Raw genomic sequence first — 20999 nt, 5'->3', positions numbered from 1 at the left:
CCAGCTACAGGCCTAGACTGAGGCAACAGTGCAGGTGCCCACAGAGGGCTCTGTGTGCCAGAGATTCACCACTATGGGTATAGGGTTTACTGCCTGAGCAGTGTGTTGGACTGGATGACCTCCAAGGTCCATTATTATTATTATTATTATTATTATTATTATTATTATTATTATTATTATTATTATTATTATTATTATTATTATTATTATTACATGGGGATGCTGTAACAGTCATAATTGTAAAAAATGGTTGTAAGTCACTTTTTTCACTGCCATTCTAACTTTGAACAGTCCCCAAATGAGCCATTCTCAGTTGATAACTACCTGTATTTGGTAAATGAATATGCTTTTCGGAGACAATATGGAAATGACCATAGGTTTCTTATAGCGATTAGTTTTGGCCACTTCCTATAATTTCAACTGAGAAATTATAGCCAAATATGTCTCCTTCAAACTTCTCCTTATCAACATTTTTGTTCCAATTGCTTGATAATAACCAGAGAGAGTTATTTCTAAGTGGAAAAATTCCCAAGAGAAATTATGATTAAAGAAAGTTTCCATTATTCTGAATGCTCTTAAACAAAGTGAGTTATCATATTGTAATTAATCTTAGGAGATTTTGATAATGAATTGTCTCTTTTAAGAGATGGATGACACATTGATAGTTGGGTCACTCTGAAATTTCCAGGAAAAATATTCTACATCAAGTCAATAAAGATTTATTGAGTTCTGTAAATAAGGACAAAATTTTTGAGAATGACATACAGAACATTATATTACAAAAGAGATATCTATATTTATTATATTTGTTACAGTGACCTTTAATCAAGTTTGAAATCATATTAATCATAGTGCTAAACACAAAGTGTGAGCAGCAATTGTAAAAATGCCATTGTTTTGTACACACAAATAGATACAAAAGAAAAGTATTGGTTTGCTGTGACAGTTTATGTGGGTTTCAAAAATTAGGACAATGTCTTACTGAAGGTTGTACTTCTGATACAATGGTTCATTAAGTGAGACCAAAGCAGTGTTCTTTGAATAAAAGTTGTAGTTTCTGGGTTATCTTTGAAGTGTAGCCACCAAAAGTCACAATATCAACATGAAGAGTGAAGGTGGACCAGTGGTTAGAATGCAGTATTGCAGGCTAAATTCTGCCCAATGCCAGTAGTTCAGTTCTGATGGTCTCAAGGTTGACTCAACCATCCATCCTTTCAAAGTTGGTAAAATTAGGGCCCAGATTGTTGGGGATATGTGACTCTGTAAACCACATACTGAGTGTTGTAAAGCACTATGAGGGGGTATCTAAGTCTAAGTGGTATTATTATTGGTATCAGAGAAATGGATAGCATAAAAATCAATCAATCAGTTGATTACAATGATATGACTTTATGGATAGACTATATCAGTGGTCTCCACTAGATTCTCCCTCCATCTAATTTTTTAAAAAGGTCATTTGACGTACAAGCAAAGAAGATGCAATGAATTACAGGTAGTTGTTGTTTGGTGACCGTCTGAAGTGACAATGGCACTAAAAAAATGACTTAGGACACTTGCAGCATTGCCTTAGCTACCGTATGTGATCAAAATTCAGATGCTTGGAAACTGGCATGTATTAATGACGGTTGCTGTGTCCCGGGGTCTTGTGATAACCTTTTGCAACTGTCAGACAAGAAAAGTCAATGGGGAAGCCAAATTTACTTAACAACCATGTTACTAACTTAACAACTGCAGTGATTCACTTAACGGTGGCAAGAAAGGTTTGTAAAATGGAGCAAAACTCAACTGTCTTGATTAGCAGTGGAAATGTCAAGGTATTTATTTAACAGCTGACCAGCTTACATAATGTAAGATTTAAGATGTAATGATGGGAATGACTCAGCAGTGTCTGTGTCTCTTTAAGAGCCTTTGTATCTCCATCTCTTGGAACATCATACTGACAACTGCTAGAATCAGTGCACTTATGAAACTCCTGTTCCTCCCTGGCTAGATCTTTGTAGAAAGAGGTCCACAATGGGATTTAACAAAACAATTCAACATCCCTTGTTCTTGTTTTTTTTTGTTTTTTTGTTTGTTTTTCCTAACCTCTTTCAATTCTACACCTTAGATCCCAAACAATTTCCATGTTGCATCCACTACACCGGTCTTGAACCTGAGATTTTAAATTAGGTGCAGCCTTGCCAATTTCCATACATTAAAGTTTTACATATTTGGGTGATATGCTTAATCTCAGTATGAAGAGGATCTGCAGTCATGATACAGATACTTGCTTAGGTTGACATTTCAACAGGATTTATGCATAGTGAACAGAATAGTCAACAACAACATATTCAACAAGAAAACAAGAAAGGGTAAGAATCTCCTTTCTTACCCTTCTGGCCATTGTCAAACATGTTCTGAAGATAATTTTAACACAGAAAGATTCTACGAATAACTCTGTTCCACAAGAGAGGATAGTCAGAAAATTTAAGTTCCTTAATAGCTCCTTAGGGATATTGTAAATGATGTAATAGTTTCCCTTAGGCCAATTAGTAGTTTATATATGGGTGTCTTCAAAGAACAACTTTGAAATAATGGAAATGAGTGATCTGAAATTATCTAAGTCAAGCTGAAGAAAAGGGATTGATCATTGGGAAGGCAGATTAATTAGAAGGACTTTCTTTTTGGATATAACTCTGTCTAGGCCATCAGAAAATTCAAGTGGGACTTAGTGAGATTTTCAAGAAGGTTCAGAAATATTCAAGTACATTGAAATGAAACTGGGGACCGTTGGTTTGTAGGAATGCAATACACAATGGATTACAGAGTCCCATATTATCCCCAACAATCTGGGTTCTCATTTTACCAACCTCGAAAGGATGGAGGGTTGAGTCAACCTTGAGCCCATCAGGATTGAACTACTCGCATTGGCCAGAATTAGCCTGCAATACTACATACTAACCACTGGTCCACCTTGGCTCTTCATGTTGATATTGTGACTCTTGGTGGCTACACTTCAGAAGATAACTCAGAAACCACAACTTTTATTCAAAGAACACTGCTATGGTCTCACTTAATGAACCATTGTATCAGTACAACCTTCAGTAAGGCATTATCCTAATTCCGTAGTGGTGAATCTATGGCACACATGCCACAGGTGGCACACAGAGCCCTCTCTCTGGGCACACATGCTCTCGCCCCAGTCCTAAGCCTTCAGTCCCCTCCATGAGCAACCTGCATCAATACCCGTGCACGGTAAGGTTGCTGCACCTGCCCCTGCCTCCCCCAAATGGGTTTTTACTAACCTGCCTTTCAGCTGCATTCCATTTCTCTATTCGCTTCTCAGGCTTTGCCGTGTGTTTGGGGGACTATCGGTAAAAAACAAAAAGTTCCATCAGACTTTCTAACTTCTTGAGATCTCGTGAGAAATTAGAATGTCTGATGGAACTTTTTTTTTTTTACCGATAGTTAAACTGTATGCAATATTCCAAGTACAGCCTTACCAAGGCATTGTAAAGTGGTATTAACACTTGTTTTGTTTTTTATTTTAATTTTAGAATGACAATGTGTTTGTGATAAACCAAATGTACATCATATACAATCTAATAATTTTTATTGCTATTTAATTAATTAGTGCTAATAATTGTATAAAACAATAACAAATCACCTTTTTAGTTTCCTTTAAAAAAATAAAAAATAAAATTCCTAAGTCCTAGAGAACCACCATCCGTCTCACTGTTTTGTTAAGAGCTGCCTTGAATTCACTGTTCCGGATTGTGTAAATGAAAGGATTTAACATGGGTACAAAGCTTGTGCGCAAAAGAGATATGACTTTATTGAGTTGAGGATCACCATGTGTAGAAGGACGCAAGTACATAATCATGCCTGATGTGTAGAAGATGATTAGAACAGTGAGGTGTGATGCACAGGTGAAAAAGGCTTTGGAGCGTCCAGTGGCAGAGGAAATCCGAATTATAGCAGCTACAATGTGCATGTATGATATCAGGGAAAGACAAAGGGACCCCCACATGAAAGTGGCGCCATAGATGAGACCAATTAGCTCTATCAGAGTTGTATCAGCACAGGCCAATTTCAGAACAGGTCCAACATCACAAAAGAAGTGGTCAATGATGTTATCCCTACAATAAGGAAATGTCCATATCACTATTGTCTGAAAAAAGACGATCAGGAGCCCACCAATCCAAGCCATCAAAGCTAACTGAAGGATGAATTGATTGGTCATGACCATTTTATAGAGTAGAGGCTTACAAATGGCCATGTAGCGATCAAAAGACATGATGGAGAGCATAAGTAATTCAACCCCTCCCATGACAAAGACTGTGAAAAATTGTACCACGCAGCAAAAAAAACAGATCGTATTTTTACCCAAGATGATATTGGTCAACATTTTGGGGATTTCGGCTGATGTGGAAGAGATCTCAGCAAGGGAGAAGTTGAGGAGGAAGAAATACATTGGTGTATGGAGCATGGGTTCCATGATAACAACAAAGATGATTAAAGTATGCCCTAAAAGTGATAGAAAGTACATCAGTAGAACTATGGTACAAAACACCATTGCCAGCTCACGTAATTGTGGAAATCCCACAAGAATGAACTCTTCAACCAATGTTGCATTTTCCATTTTCTTCTTTCCTGCAGTAAAAAGAACTGTATGTAAGGGGGGAAAAACATCTTTCTGAATAAAGGATAGTGAATCTTAAATAATATTTTATTTTTTTTATTTTTACAAATTTTATTGAATATCCCTGGCTTCAACATTGCTATTAGTATTACCTTATATAAAAAAAAGAAAAAAGTGAAAAAAAAGAAAAAAGTTACATTGTACCAAAATGTGCATATAACATCAGTGAGTTTTCTATTGAACATTCTTTCATTTGTTTACAATGTAATTAAGTGTCTTTCAAATCTATCCTATAAAAGGTTTCTAAACTAGCCTTGTGGGGGGAAGGTCCCACCTATAAAACATCTTGTATAAGTTTTCTTTCTAGGTGGTGGCTAGTGTTAGCCTCCTGTTCCTGTCCCATAGTGATTGCCAATTGTCTAGATCAATGGTATAGCCAAATTTTTTACTCCAGATTAGCATTGTATCCTTAACCTGTTCTTCTAACATATCCTGTTCTGATAAATATTGATATATCTTTTTTATAATTTTGTCTTCTGTTCCTAATAGAATTTTATCTAATTCTGTGTGCTCTAATTTTATCCCTGTTCCTAAGTTCATGAATTTGGGTGCATAAATATCTCCAATATCTCCAAATATCTCAAATTCCCAATCCAGTTGGGAATTTCTATATAGTTGGGTTTTTTTAAAAAAAATTAGTCCACACCTCTATTAGTGCTCGTCTAATGTAGTGTTTCTGAAAGTACTGATGTGCCTTGTGTTTCCCGTCCCACAGTATCGCAAGCCACCCTCTCTGCATGTCATGGCCTTCTAATGCTAACAGTCTTCTGTTCCTTAGATTTATCCAGTCCTTTATCCACACAGATGCTGATAGCCACCTGATAGTATTTTTCCCAATTCGGGAGGCCAAGCCCTCCTCTTTCCTTTGCATCCTGTAATCGTTTAAATTTGATTCTTGGTTTTCTTCCTTGCCAGATAAATTTGGATGTAATTTTATTTAGGTTTTCGAAGAAATCTTTGCGCAATTTAATCGGTACACATTGAAATAGAAAGGGTAGTTTAGGGAGTATATTCATCTTGATTGTCGCTATTCCCCCCATGAAGGAGAGCTGCAAGTTTTTCTATCTATCTAGGTCTGCTGTGATTTGGTCTATTAATTTATCATAATTTTCTCTTTTGAGTGTGGTGCATCTTGCTGACAGTTGGATCCCCAGGTACCTTACCCTTTTAGTTATTTGAATATTAACTTTTTCCACTAGCTCAATTTCTTGTAATTTGGACATGTTTTTAACTAGGATTTTTTTGTTTTGTTAATCTTCAATCCCACTACATCTCCATAATTTTCCAGAACCTGTATTAGTCTTGTTCCAGACTCTGAGTCTTAAATAATATTTTGATACTCAAGATTATTATCTGAAATTTCATTTGAGAATTGTTCTTGCAAGCTCAAATTATTATCTTTCAAAATAATGTATAAAAAGTGGATTCACACAATTGTTGTCCATATATACTTAAGCTCAGAAGGAGAAAGATCACCCCTGATTTGGCATTTTCCATTTTTCAAAATAATATTTAACAGCTGCAAACAATGCATGCTAGAAGACTGACTGTTTTATTTTGGATCATGCTTAAGCTGGAAATGGAAGATAGAGTAGAATAGAATAACAGTGTTGGAAGGGACCTTGTAGTTCTTGTAGGTTTTCCTTGCTCAGGCAGGAAAACCTATACCATTTCAGACAAAACGTTGTCCAATCTCTTCTTAAATGGTTTAAGTTTATGTAAAGATGTTACTTCTTACATACTTCATAACAGGGAAATGTTTGTTGGGGTGTGGAAAAAACAGAGGGATATACAGAAAAATGCATGCAGGTTTGAGTTTCTGAACAAAAGATAGAATATAAATCAGATAAATAATTGGATGATCTTTCCTGATTCCTTTCTATTAGCTTCCAAGTGCTCAAATATCTGCTGAACTTCAAAAGAGAAATGCAAAATATTTTTCTTACCTTTTAAGATGCTCTTCTCAGTTTACAAATGAGGTTGTGATCATTTTAATTACCTTCACAAGAACAGCTTTTGTGAAGTCATCACTTGACCAGGAAATAAACTTTCTTCTACTGCATGAGCAGAAAGAGATTGCATACAAAATTATGGGAGAAGGTTGCTATCTTTCATTTCTTAAGTTCATACCTCTTATCTCATAAGAAGAATTAACCTTGGGGAGAAAAGCTGCTTTTCTTAGAAGTGAAGGATGTAAAATTCAAGGCTGCTGGATCATCCATGGTCCAGACTACATCTTGACTTAATCCTTAGAAACCTTCCCACCTCCCCAATTCAAACCGATTAATACAACAGGAAAAAAAACCCTTAGCATTGCATTCACAGGAATTTCATTTCATATTATCGACATATCCATGACAGGAGTTTGAATCCTGGCATACTTTTCAAGTCTATATGTAATCTGGGGTCTCAAAACATAGTTTGATTTATGGCTATCATTTCAACACCATCACCTACATTTACATAATATCTATATATCATGGCTCATCTGTCTGTCTGCTCTCTATCTCTATCTCTATCTCAATATCTCAATATCTCAATATCTATCTATCTATCATCTATCTATCTATCATCTATCATTCTATCTATCTATCATCTATCTATCTATCTATCTATCTATCTATCTATATATCATCTATCTATCTATCATTCTATCATTCTATCATACTATCATACTATCATTCTATCATTCTATCTATCATCTATCTATCTCATCTCTCTCTGTCTCACACAGTCTTTCTTGCTAGTTAGCTATTTGGTTATCTATCATCATAATTTCTACTTGTCAATATTTTCTCCTTTGAGCACAGAGAAAGTTGATTTTTTTTCTCTCACAAACATCAGTTTTACAGATATTGATAAGGGCACAGGCTTTAACCAAGATTACAGTCCAAATCAAATAGAGCATCTCTGTTCTTACCTTCTTAGCCACCACAGAACATACTCTAGAGACCATATTAACAAAGAAAAGACTTGCATATATCTTATATAGCTGGAAAGATCCCCCCCATGTGATTTCTTAACAGTAACCCAGGGGTACTGAAAGTGATGTAAAAGTTTACTTCAAGAAATGATAATTTTATAAAGAACTTCAAATACACTGGTGTACAGTGGAGGAGTGAGACTGATCCATTTTTTAAGAGTTTGTATCAAGAATGAATGGGAAACTAAATAAAAATGGTCTGACTGAAAAATGAGTCATAGGCACAAATTAGTTATATTGAGATTATTTGGTCTTTACTGAGAGTGAATGATGATTGAATTGCAAAAAATAAATAAATTATGAAGACAGAGTGAATGTGTTGAGAATAAGGAATAACTGAGAGTGAAGCAGTTGGGTGGAATCATTGAGATCTCGAGGAAGAAAGCAGTGAAAAGCCTATAAAGAACAAAAAGCAAGGTCTAAGGTCTTGTATGGACATCATGAAAGCCAGGATGAGTAGCAAACATAGTGTCAATAATGTGACTAGCAAAACACAACATTTCTTCAAGGCAATTGAGTCCAAAAGAGTAAAACTTTATTGGATACACCATCTCGGAACTAAATAAGCAAAACCAGCTCTGAGTTTTCCCCTGCAAAAGCTTACTTAGTTAAACAATAGATTCCCATGCCCCCACCCACTGGGTGTTCACATTGTCCAATAGTAATACTCCTTTTTGATATGGGAACAGTTCACTTCTCCATCGAGCACCTGTGGCAATGACCTTGGCATGGAGTAGGCTCCCATGGTCTGTGAATGGCTTCTTGGCCTTACATTTCCTCCCTTCATCTTCTACCCTCCCCCTTTTATCTGGCAAGTTGATTAGTGACAGAAGCTGCCAGGCACCGTAGCAATTCAATCTTGACAGATAGTATATATGATGTATATATTTTCTTTGTCTTTTTAATTATTTTCTTCTCTCTATTTTACTCTTTGAATGATGTTTATCTAACATCTCCTATGAGGGAGAAGGGCAGTTTAAAAATGTGATAAATGAATGAATGGATGGATGAATGAATCAATAAGAACAGAATGATGGGTAAATCTTCAAGTGTGTATGAGAAAACCAAGAGTTCAATGACATCTCTCAGCCTCCAGAATCACTTCGTTGAGTTGGGTGGCTATAGAAATTGATTGAATGAATAGATAGATAGATAGATAGATAGATAGATAGATAGATAGATAGATAAAAATATTCACAAATAAACCAGGGCTCAACAATGTTTTTGTCTGAAAAGAGGGTTCAAATTCACTCTTCTCATTTTTTATTATTTAATTTAAGAAAATGATTCTTTCACTCATTCGTTTAGTGATATTCATTCTCATTTTTTATTATTTAATGTGAGAAAAGGATAAATTAAATCCAAAATTACATTTCAGTGACAACTTTTGGGAACTTTGGTTCTAGTATTACCCTTTTATTCCACAAAGCACTGCAGAGAAAAACTGTCACATTGTTTCAGTTTTCAACTTTGAGGTCTCTTCCTTTTAAGGACTAATGACTAGATAAAATACAAGTGTCATGGTTACGACAGGTGAAACTCTTCAAAGGACTTTGCAGCATTTTTACCTTGAATAATCTTTATTGAAGTAGCAAGGCATCAGCAGATACATGGTCAAAGCCAACATCTGAATTCTCCTCCCCTAAACACATATTATCAAAGCACAATTCCTTCCTATAATTAACAGTCATAAATCACATTTTCCAATTAGTTTGAAATGCAGACCTTCCCTCCAGTTCTCCAACCGGCCATTTCTTGTCATCTCTTATTTCAAACCACCTTGAAAAACACTCTACTAAGATGTTGTTATGTCTAACTAATGGACTAATATTCTTCCTCCTCTCCCCCAGCATCATCTAATTCAAACTCTAATAGTAACACACAAGTTAAGGGGAAAATGGCTGCATCTTCGTATATTGTCAAAGCAAGAACATCCAATGTTAACAACATTGACAACAAGCATGATTTACAAATCTTGATCATCAACATCTGTTTAGTGATCACGTCAAGTTACAATGGCACTGAAAAAAATTATTTACAACTGTTTTTTCTCATTTACACCATTGTACCATCCTCATGGTCACATGATTAGAATTGAGATGCTTAACTACTGACTTATATTTATGACAGTTGCAGTGTCCCAGAGTCACATGATCCCAGTTTGTGACCTTTTGACATGTAAAGTCAATGAGAAAGCCAGATTCAGTTAACAACCATGTTAATAATTTAACAACTGCAGTAATTCACTTAACATCTCTGCCAAGAAAGATCGTTAAATGGGGCAAAACCCACTTAACTAATGTCTCACAATTTTGGGGTCAATTCTAATACACCTGTAAGAAGTAAAGGTTCCCCCGCACATGTGTGCTAGTTGTTTCCAACTCTAGGGGCCGGTGCTCATCTCCATTTCAAAGCTGAAGAGCCAGCGCTTCTCCAAGGATGTCTCCGTAGTCATGTGGCCAGCATGACTAGACGCCAAAGGCTCACGGAATGCTGTTACCTTCCCACCATAGTGGTCCCTATTTTTCTACTTGCATTTTTACGTGCTGCCGAACTGCTAGGTTGGCAGAAGCTGGGACATGTAACAGGTGCTCACTCTATTGTAAACTATAAAATCAAATGGTGTTTTTAAGTCTGAAAATGCCAATTGGATTCTAATTGCCTCATCAAAATGCCACCAATGCCGCAATTCTCTAAATTTCATCTCATTCCTGTTGCATAAGATAGTGCTGGATCTATTTTTCCACTCATTGTCTCAATTCAAGGTCGCTTTCCTTTTATGGATTACATTCTGGACAGCTTTTTTGACTTCGGCATTACGAATTGTGTATATGAAAGGATTCAGCATTGGGGTAAGAGTGGTGTTCAGGATCGCCACAGTCCTTGTCAAGCGGTATGAAGACTGGACATTGGGCCTCATGTACATAAAAACAAGAGCTCCATATAAGATGGACACCACCAACAGGTGAGAAGTGCAGGTAGAGAAGGCCTTCTTCCGTCCTACGGCGGAGGGAATGCGCAGGACAGTGGCAATGATAAAAATGTAGGACAGAGTAATGAGAAGTAAGGTCATAATCACAACGACAAAGCTAGTTAATATTCTGAGGGACTCAAGGACATGAATATCAGCACAGACAAGGCTCAACAGAGGACCAATATCACAGAAGAAATGGTCAACAATATTGGACCTGCAGAATGGTAATGTCCAAAGAATAAAATAATGAAAAAAGATAATCACAAAGGCAGCATACCAAGTGGCCAAAGACATTTGAAGGCACACATGCTTGGACATAATGATGGGATATTGAAGCGGCTTGCAGATGGCCAGATAGCGGTCAAAGGACATAGCTGTGAGGATGAAGAGCTCTGTACTACCAAAACAGAAGTGAAAAAATCCTTGAGCCAGACAGCAATGGAAGCAAATGGTGGTTTTGGCTTCTATAAATGTCTGTAGCAATTTGGGTACCACAGTGGAGGTATAGCAGATCTCCAGGAAAGCAAGGTTGCTCAGGAAGATGTACATTGGTGTCTGAAGTCTTGGCTCAATTGCTACAATGATAAGGATGAAGCCATTCCCAAGGATGGTTATAAGGTACATGAGCAGACCCACCACGAAGAAGACTCGGTGAAGATCGTACAGAAAGGGAATTCCTAATAGGATAAATTCACTCACTCTGGACATATTCCTAGGCTGCATCATTTCAGAATTGTACGTGGTTTCTCAGTGGTAGCTCAGATGGCATATAGCATTTCAAAAATTATTGCTACCATGTGCATTATATATATAAATAAGGTTAAGAAATGGAAGCAAATGAAGAAAAAAAACTCAAAGCAGGAAAGAAGGGTGTAGGAAAAGAAGCACAGTGCATTTAAAACTTCTGAAATGTTCTATTTATTTAAATTTGTCCGTCTGGAAAATTAACTAGTATTGTTATAAGATCCACCCATTTAAGTGAAAAAAGGTATTTCATTTCATCATTTCTCATACATTACACAAGAAAGTATGTGAAAAGTCACTATGGTGATGCCCAAATTCAGGTGCACAACATTATATCTCTGTGTTCGGATTGATATTTCAGAAGTTACACTGGCCATATTCTTTCTTCCTGGAATAAAAGAAGAACACAATTAAGGAGAGAGAAAAAATATCTTACTAAATAAAGGAGGCCTCAAAAGTGCTTTTCCAAAAGGCAACTGGACTTTCTTTATTTTTCCTTGAAGATGTCTCGCTTCTCATCCAAGAAGCTTCTTTAATTCTGACTATATGGTGTCTGTGTGTGTGTGATGTAAGTTCTTCCTGTCAGAATTAATCCTTCCATTTTCCCCCACCATCCAGTCAGAACTGATGAAGCTTCTTTTTTTTATTGAAAAGTTTTATAAAAATTACAATATTATCCCCCCAACCCACCCTTGACCCCCCCTTCCCCCTCCCCACTTCCCAGAGCTGATTACAGGGTTACAAATATATAATAATCAAAATCTAGCTAACATTAACCAACTATATAAATAACCAAATACATAATACACTTTAACTCCCTATAACATAAATACAAGCAAACAAAAAATATCCTAGTTATTAAACTATACTAATAGTAAATATAATAATAACAATGTAAAATTTACTCATGAGCTAAATGGAACTTTTTTGTCCCATATTTATCCTGGATATAATCTATCCATCTTCTCCAAACCGAAATGTACCTTTTTTGTGAATGATCCTTCAAATAAGCAGAGATCTTAGCCATTTCTGCTAAGTTTGACACTTTAAGCGTCCATTCTTCTATGGAAGGCAAGCAATCCTTCTTCCAATTTTGCCCTACCAATAACCTTGCAGCTGTTATCAAATTCAACATTAAATTAATTTCTTTAGTATCACAATCTGTAATAACAGCCAATAAAAATAACTGTGGAGTGAACTTTCTCTTTCTCTTAAAAATCTTTTGAATGTTCCACCAAATTTTAATCCAAAAAGCTTTTATATTTCTACAAGTCCAGCAGATATTAAAATAAGTAGCATCTAAGCTACCACATCTCCAGCATTTAAACTGTAAATTAGGATACATACAAGACAACTTTTTAGGGTCCAAATGCCACCTATAAAACATTTTATAAAAAATTTCTCTTAAATTTTGGGCCTGAGTAAATTTTACATTTCTAACCCAAATTACCTCCCATATATCCAATGGAATCAATTCATGAATATTTTGGGCCCACTTTACCATACAATCTTTAACTAGTTCCGTTTCCGAGTCCAATTCTATTAAAGCATTGTAAATTCTCTTTATATGCGCTCGGTTTTGATCTGTTTTACCAAATTTTCATCTGTTAATGTAATGCCAACCTTCTGATCTAACTTCCACCTAGCTTGCCATTGAGTATACTGGAACCAGGACTGTACAATATTTTCTTGTTTTAACTCACCTAACGACTTTAATTGCCAATCACTCCCTACCAATCTAGGTAATTCCTTATAAGAAGTCATATCCAAATTTACACCCATAGATACACTCTCTATTGCATGTCCAGGAATTCCCCAGATTGGTATTTTATAATTTAACTTATAATAATACTTTTTCCAGACACGCAATAGAGCACTTCTTAAAATATGAGATTTAAAAGCCTTATCAACTTTTTTATCATAAATTAAATATGCATGCCACCCATAAAATAAATCCCATCCCTCAAGAGAAAGTATACTTTTGTTTGTTAAATTAAGCCAATCACTAACCAGTGTTAAAACCACCGCATCGTAGTATAATTTCAAATTAGGCACCTTAAGTCCTCCTCTTTCCCATGCGTCTTGTAAAATCTTAAGTTTAACTCTTGGTGTTTTCCCTGCCCAGATAAATTTATTAATACCCTTCTGCCAATCATCCGAATTAGCATCTTTTTTCAAAATAGGTATCATTTGAAACAAAAAAAGAAACTTTGGTAAAACATTCATTTTAACAGCTGCAATTTTCCCCAACAAAGATAATTGTAATTTCTTCCAATTATTTAGATCCTTTTTTACTTTAAACCATAACATCTCATAATTATTCTTATATAATTTAGCATTAGAGGCTGTGATATATACTCTCAAATATTTAACCTTTTTCACTATTTCAAAACCTGTCAATTTTACTAACATTTCCTTTTCATTCATGGTCATATTTTTAGCTAATATTTTAGTCTTATTATTATTTACCTTAAATCCAGAGACTTTCCCCTATTGAATTATCATTTCCATCAAATCTATAACCGATTGAATCGGTTGAGATAGTGTAACAACCAAGTCATCCGCAAATGCCCTTAGCCTATAATCATTCTCCTTTATCTTTATTCCCTTTATTTTAGTTGATTCACGAATTTTAATCAACAACATTAGATCTCAGTGTTTGGATTGATATTTCAGAAGTTACACTGGCCATATTCTTTCTTCCTGAAATAAAAGAAGAACACAATTAAGGAGAGAGAAAAAAATATTTTACTAAATAAAGGAGGCCTCAAAAGTGCTTTTCCAAAAGGCAACTGGACTTTCTTTATTTTTCCTTGAAGATGTCTGGCTTCTCATCCAAGAAGCTTCTTCAATTCTGACTATATGGTGTCTCTCTGTGTGTGATGTAAGTTCTTCCTGTCAGAATTAATCCTTCCATTTCCCCCCACCATCCAGTCAGAACTGATGAAGCTTCTTGACTGAGAAGCAAAACATCTTCAAGAAAAAACAAAGAACGTCCAGTTGCCTTTTTTTTAATATAAAAGCTCCTTTGAGACAACCATGACCTGGATTTATCTCCATAGATAAATAAAGAAGGGTGGTTAATATAACATAATATTTTGACATTCAGGACTGATATCTAAAATTTCATGAGAGAAGAGTCTTTATATGCTCAGATTATGATTGTTAAAAAAGCAAAAGAAAGTCTAAAAAAGAATCCCCACGGAAAGAGCGATATATTAATTTTATATCAATAATCAGACAAACCTTTACCAATACCTGTCTTATTCTTTGAACCTACTCTAAAGCTTTGCAACTATCTTGGTCCTTGGGGAGTGCCAATCAGATCAAATAAAGACAAACAAAATTGTCCAGTGTCCATGTTCATAATTTTTATGCATAAAAAGTGGTACATATTTATATTATTTTCAGGATGGGGGAAATTCAAAACATCTTATATCAACAATTAAAAAAACAGGCATTCCAAAGACTCCAGTGACTCCATACATAAATGAAGAGCCAACTCTATATTCAAGCAGATTCTCCTTTTAGTGTTTCAGTTGTTGTTATTATTATTTGATTGGCAGGAGGGTGATTGTGGAACCAGGATTTGGGCATTCTGAACCTTGACTTACCTTAAGGCAATTAACTTTAGCTTCAATCAGCCTTGCTTTTAAACATAGCTTCTATAAGTCCGTATCCCAGTCTCAGCTTACATTTTTGAGGGAGAAAACAGATAAGGAGAGAAGGGAGAGAAGAGAGCAGAAAATGATTTGAGCACTAGAGGAGAAGAATTGACAGAATTGTGCAGTGCTAAGATTAAAAAAAATCAAAATGTGGTTCTTTTCATCTCTGAGACTTTGGATGTTGTACTTCCTTCCCTCAACTCAAAGCAGCTGTTTCCTTCTCTGAGATCTTGCTGTCACCCTCCATGATCTCATGAGATTCCAGGTAAAGAGCTCCTTCACTGAAACAGCCACAAAGCCAAAGCTTTCCTAATATGTCATCTGCTCAAATCTTTAGCAGGTTGCAAATAATAACCTACTTTTCACTTTCCAAAGAGGAGCTATTTTCTCTCACTACTTCAGTTCTGGGAAAGCTTCTTGAATGAGAAGTGAAACTTTTTCAAGCTAACAAGAAAGTCCAGTTTCCTTTAGAAAGAAAGCACCTTTGGGCAACGATGACCTGCATGACTGAGAATCACCAGAGAGATTTACAAGGAATTCTTTAAAAAAGGACGGTCATAGATTTCTTTATCTATAATGCTACATCTGTAAAATAAGCCAGCCGATTCCAAATCGTAGAATGCTAAAATGATGGAGCAGATGGGCTTCGCCTTCTCTCTCTCTCTGTATCTCCATCTCTTGGACCATCATACTGACAACTGCTAGAATCAGGGCCCTTATGAACCTCCTGTTCCTCCCTGGCTAGATCTTTGTGGAAAGATGTCCACAGTGGGATTTAGCAAAACAATTCAATATCCCTTGTTTTGTTTTGTTTTTTTCCCTGACCTCTTTCAATTCTACACCTTAGATCCCAAGCAATTTCCATGTCGCATCCAGTTCAGGGGTCTTGAACCTGAGATTTTAAATTAGGTGCAGCCTTGCCAATTTCCATACATCAAAGTTTCACATATTTGGGTGATATGCTGAATCTCAGTAGGATGAGGATCTGCAGAAACTTGCTTAGGTTGACATTTCAACAGGATTTATGCGTACTGAACACAGAATTGTCGACAACAACATATTTAAGAAGAAAACTGAAGAATCTCCTTTCTTACCCTTCTGGCCATTGTCAAACATGTTCTGAAGATAATTTTAACACAGAAAAATTCTACATATAACTCTGTTCCACAAGAGAGGATAGTCAGAAAATTTAAGTTCCTTAATAGATCCACAGGGATATTGTAACTGATGTAATAGTTTCCCTTAGGCCAATTAGTAGTTTATATATGGGTGTCTTCAAAGAACAACTTTGAAATAATGGAAATGAGTGATCTGAAATTATCTAGGTCAAGCTGAGGAAAAGGGATTGATCATTGGGAAGGCAGATTAATTAGAAGGACTTTCTTTTTGGAGATAACTCTGTCTAGGCCATCAAAAAATTCAAGTGGGACTTAGTGAGATTTTCAAGAAGGCTCAGAAATATTTTTGTACATTGAAATGAAACTGGGGACTGTTGGTTTGTAGGAATGCAATAGTCCTTGACATACAACCACAGTTGTGCCTAACTTTTCCTGTTAGAGTGTGCAGTCTTATTGCATGAGATAATCCAGGAGTAAACACAGTAAACAGTGGTCTATATTAAATGGTGGTTTATCTTACAATATCTACAATATCATACACCAGGAACAATATACATACACATACTAATACAGCAGGATCAAACAAACCACAGTTACAGCAGGAAATGGAAAGAAGACAATACACCTGTGGAACCTTCCCTTTATACAAAGGCTCTTAAAGAGACACAGACCCTGCTGAGTCATTTTCATCAATACATTTTAAATCTTATATAACATAAGCTGATTACCTGTTAAATCAATACCTTGCCATTTTCATTGCGAAGCAAGAGAGTTGAGTTTTGCCCCATTTTACAAACTTTCTTGCCACAAGTAAGTCAATCACTGCAGTTTTTAAATTAGTAACATGGTTGTTAAGTGAATTTGGCTTCCCCATTGACTTTATTTGTCTGATGTTTGCAAAACGTTATCACATGACCCTGGGACACAGCAACTGTCATTAATACATGCCATTTACCAAGCATCTGATTTTTGATCACATACAGTAGCTATGGCGGTGCTGTAAGTGTCCTAAGTCATTTTTTTCAGTGCCATTGTAACTTCAGACGGTCACTAAACAACAACTACCTGTAATTCATTGCATCTTCTTTGCTTGTACATCAAATGACTTTTTAAAAAATTAGATGGAAGGGGAAACTAGTGGAGACCACTGATATGGTCTATCCATAAAATCATATCATTGTAGTCAAGTGGAAAGAAATTGGGTTATTTAAGGCAAATAAGTCCCTCCCCTCAAATACCTGAATTTTTAAGGAAAAGAACCTCAAGAAATATCTTGAGAACATTGATTGATTTTTTATGCTATCCATCCCTCTGATACCACTAACAATAGCACTTAGACTTAGACAACGCTCCATAGTGCTTTACAGCACTCACACAATGGATTACAGAGTCCCATATTATCCCCAACAATCTGGGTTCTCATTTTACCAACCTCAAAAGGATGGAGGGTTGAGTCAACCTTGAGCCCATCAGGATTGAACTACTCGCATTGGCCAGAATTAGCCTGCAATACTACATACTAACCACTGGTCCACCTTGGCTTTTCATGTTGATATTGTGACTCTCGGTGGCTGCACTTCAGAAGATAACCCAGAAACCACAACTTTTATTCAAAGAACACTGCTTTGGTCTCACTTAATGAACCATTGTATCAGTACAACCTTCAGTAAGGCATTATCCTAATTCCGTAGTGGTGAATCTATGGCACACATGCCACAGGTGGCACACAGAGCCCTCTCTCTGGGCACGGATGCTGTCGCCCCAGTCCTAAGCCTTCAGTCCCCTCCATGAGCAACCTGCATCAATACCCGTGCACGGTAAGGTTGCTGCCCCTGCCCCTGCCTCCCCCAAATGGGTTTTTACTAACCTGCCTTTCAGCTGCATTCCATTTCTCTATTCTCTTCTCAGGCTTTGCCGTGTGTTTGTGGGACTATCGGTAAAAAACAAAAAGTTCCATCAGACTTTCTAACTTCTTGAGATCTCATGAGAAGTTAGAATGTCTGATGGAACTTTTTTTTTTACCGATAGTTAAACTGGATGCAATATTCCAAGTACAGCCTTACCAAGGCATTGTAAAGTGGTATTAACACTTGTTTTGTTTTTTATTTTAATTTCAGAATGACAATGTGTTTGTGATAAACCAAATGTACATCATATACAATCTAATAATTGTATTGCTATTTAATTAATTAGTGCTAATAATTGTATAAAACAATAACAAATCACCTTTTTAGTTTTCTTTAAAAAATAAAAATAAATAAAATTCCTAAGTCCTAGAGAACCACCATCCGTCTCACTGTTTTGTTAAGAGCTGCCTTGAATTCACTGTTCCGGATTGTGTAAATGAAAGGATTTAACATGGGTACAAAGCTTGTGCGCACAAGAGATATGACTTTATTGAGTTGAGGATCACCATGTGTAGAAGGACGCAAGTACATAATCATGTCTGCTGTGTAGAAGATGATTAGAACGGTGAGGTGTGATGCACAGGTGAAAAAGGCTTTGGAGCGTCCAGTGGCAGAGGAAATCCGAATTATAGCAGCTACAATGTGCATGTATGATATCAGGGAAAGACAAAGGGACCCCCACATGAAAGTGGCACCATAGATGAGACCAATTAGCTCTATCAGAGTTGTATCAGCACAGGCCAATTTCAGAACAGGTCCAACATCACAAAAGAAGTGGTCAATGATGTTATCCCTACAATAAGGAAATGTCCATATCACTATTGTCTGAAAAAAGACGATCAGGAGCCCACCAATCCAAGCCATCAAAGCTAACTGAAGGATGAATTGATTGGTCATGACTCTTTTATAGAGTAGAGGCTTACAAATGGCCATGTAGCGATCAAAAGACATGATGGAGAGCATAAGGAATTCAACCCCTCCCATGGCAAAGACTGTGAAAAATTGTAGTACGCAGCAAAAAAAACAGATGGTATTTTTACCCAAGATGATATTGGTCAACATTTTGGGGACTTCGGCTGATGTGGAACAAATCTCAGCAAGGGAGAAGTTGAGGAGAAAGAAATACATTGGTGTATGGAGCATGGGTTCCATGATAACAACAAAGATGATTAAAGTATGCCCTAAAAGTGATAGAAAGTACATCAGTAGAACTATGGTACAAAACACCATTGCCAGCTCACGTAATTGTGGAAATCCCACAAGAATGAACTCTTCAACCAATGTTGCATTTTCCATTTTCTTCTTTCCTGCAATAAAAAGAACTGTATGTAAGGGGGGGGGGGAAATCGTCTTCCTGAATAAAGGATAATGAGTCTTAAATAATATTTTATTTTTTTTATTTTTACAAATTTTATTGAATATACAATTAAAAACAAAAATGGACATGTTACAGCTTCCCTGGCTTCAACATTGCTATTAGTATTACCTTAAATATAAAAAAGAAAAAAAGAAAAAAAGAAAAAAGAAAAAAAGTTACATTGTAGCAAAATGTGCATATAACATCAGTGAGTTTTCTAGTGAACATTCTTTCGTTCGTCTACAATGTAATTAAATGTCTTTCAATTCTATCGTATAAAAGGTTTCTAAACTATCAACTAATCAGTCGGTATTCATCCCAGCATTCTTCCTTAACTCTAGCCATTTGTACACATTGTTCCAAATTTCATAATAGTCCGTTTCGGTTTTGGTTTTGATCTCTAATGTTAACCTATCCATTTCAGCCCAGGATAGTATTTTGCTTATTAATTCTTCTTCAGTAGGGGTTTCTTTCCTTTTCCATTTTTGAGCGTAAGCAAATCTTGCTGCAGTCAAAATATGCAGTATTAAGTATAAAGATGCTTTGTTGAATTTATCGTTAATAATCCCTAGGAGGAAGGTTTCGGGTTTTAGTTCAATTTTTTGTAATGTTATCTCTTCAAGCCAATTTTTTGTGGTTGTTAGCTGCGAAGTCGTGTCCGACCCATCACAACCCTATGGACAAGGTTCCTCCAGGCCTTCCTGTCCTCTACCATCTTCTGGAGTCCATTTAAGCTCACGCCTACTGCTTCAGTGACTCCATCCAGCCTCCTCATTCTCTGTCGTCCCCTTCTTCTCTTGCCCTCAATCTTTCCCAGCATTAGGCTCTTCTCCAGTGAGTCCTTCCTTCTCATTAGGTGGCCAAAGTATTTGAGTTTTAGCTTCAGGATCTGGCCTTCTAAAGAGCAGTCAGGGTGGATCTCTTCTAGGACTGACCGGTTTGATCACCTTGCAGTCCAAGGGACTCGCAGGAGTCTTCTCCAGCACCAGAGTTCAAAGGCCTCAATTCTTTGGTGCTCAGCCTTTCTTATGGTCCAACTTTCACTGCCATACATTGCAACTGGAAAGACCATGGCCTTTACTATACACACTTTTGTTGACAGGGTGATGTCTCTGCTTTTTAGTGTGCTGTCTAGATTTGCCATGACTTTCCTCCCGAGGAGCAAGCGTTTTTTAATTTCTTGGCTACAATCCCCATCTGCAGTGATCTTGGAGCCCAGGAAAATAAAATATGTCACTACCTCCATTTCTTCCCCATTTATTTGCCAGGTATTGAGAGGGCCGGATGCCATGATCTTGCTTTTCTTAATGTTAAGTTTCAACCCAACTTTTGCACTCTCCTTCTTTACCCGCAACACGAGGCTCTTTAGTTCTTCTTCACCTTCTGCCATTAGAGTGGTATCATCTGCATATGTTAGGTTGTTGATATTTCTTCCGGCAATCTTAATTCCAACTTTTGATTCATCTAGCCCTGCCTTTCTCATGATGTGCTCTGCATATAAGTTAAATAGGCAGGGTGACAGTATACAGCCTTGCCAGACTCCTTTCCCAATTTTGAACCAATCAGTGGT

The 20999-nt window shown here is 36.5% G+C and overlaps 3 protein-coding genes across 3 annotated transcripts; all 3 read right to left on the bottom strand.

The window, feature by feature from the left end:
* Nucleotides 1-3428: 3428 nt before the first annotated feature.
* LOC308675965 (olfactory receptor 6X1-like) lies at nt 3429-5110 on the bottom strand. Its single transcript, XM_081341654.1, has one exon. The coding sequence runs from the start codon at nt 4619-4621 to the stop codon at nt 3692-3694; it is 930 nt and encodes a 309-aa protein (XP_081197780.1). The 5' UTR covers nt 4622-5110; the 3' UTR covers nt 3429-3691.
* Nucleotides 5111-10419: 5309 nt separating this feature from the next.
* Nucleotides 10420-11346, bottom strand: LOC308676442 (olfactory receptor 6X1-like; the record flags this gene model as incomplete). The annotated part of the gene is made up of 1 exon (XM_081342256.1): nt 10420-11346. The coding sequence occupies one exon, from the start codon at nt 11344-11346 to the stop codon at nt 10420-10422; it is 927 nt and encodes a 308-aa protein (XP_081198382.1).
* A 7092-nt stretch (nt 11347-18438) lies between these two features.
* On the bottom strand, nt 18439-19852 carry LOC308676441 (olfactory receptor 6X1-like; the record flags this gene model as incomplete). The annotated part of the gene is made up of 1 exon (XM_081342255.1): nt 18439-19852. Exon 1 carries the CDS (start codon nt 19516-19518, stop codon nt 18439-18441), a length of 1080 nt encoding a protein of 359 aa, XP_081198381.1. The 5' UTR covers nt 19519-19852.
* Between the last annotated feature and the right edge of the window lie 1147 nt (nt 19853-20999).

Source organism: Vipera berus (assembly GCF_964194415.1).
Source record: "Vipera berus genome assembly, chromosome: W".
NCBI lineage: Eukaryota > Metazoa > Chordata > Lepidosauria > Squamata > Viperidae > Vipera > Vipera berus.
Note: the sequence above shows the minus strand (reverse complement) of the source record. Positions and strands in the feature narration are given on the sequence as shown.

Excerpts from the sequence above, each read along its gene's own strand:
- LOC308675965 (XM_081341654.1), bottom strand. The coding sequence starts at position 4,621 with ATGGAAAATGCAACATTGGTTGAAGAGTTCATTCTTGTGGGATTTCCA.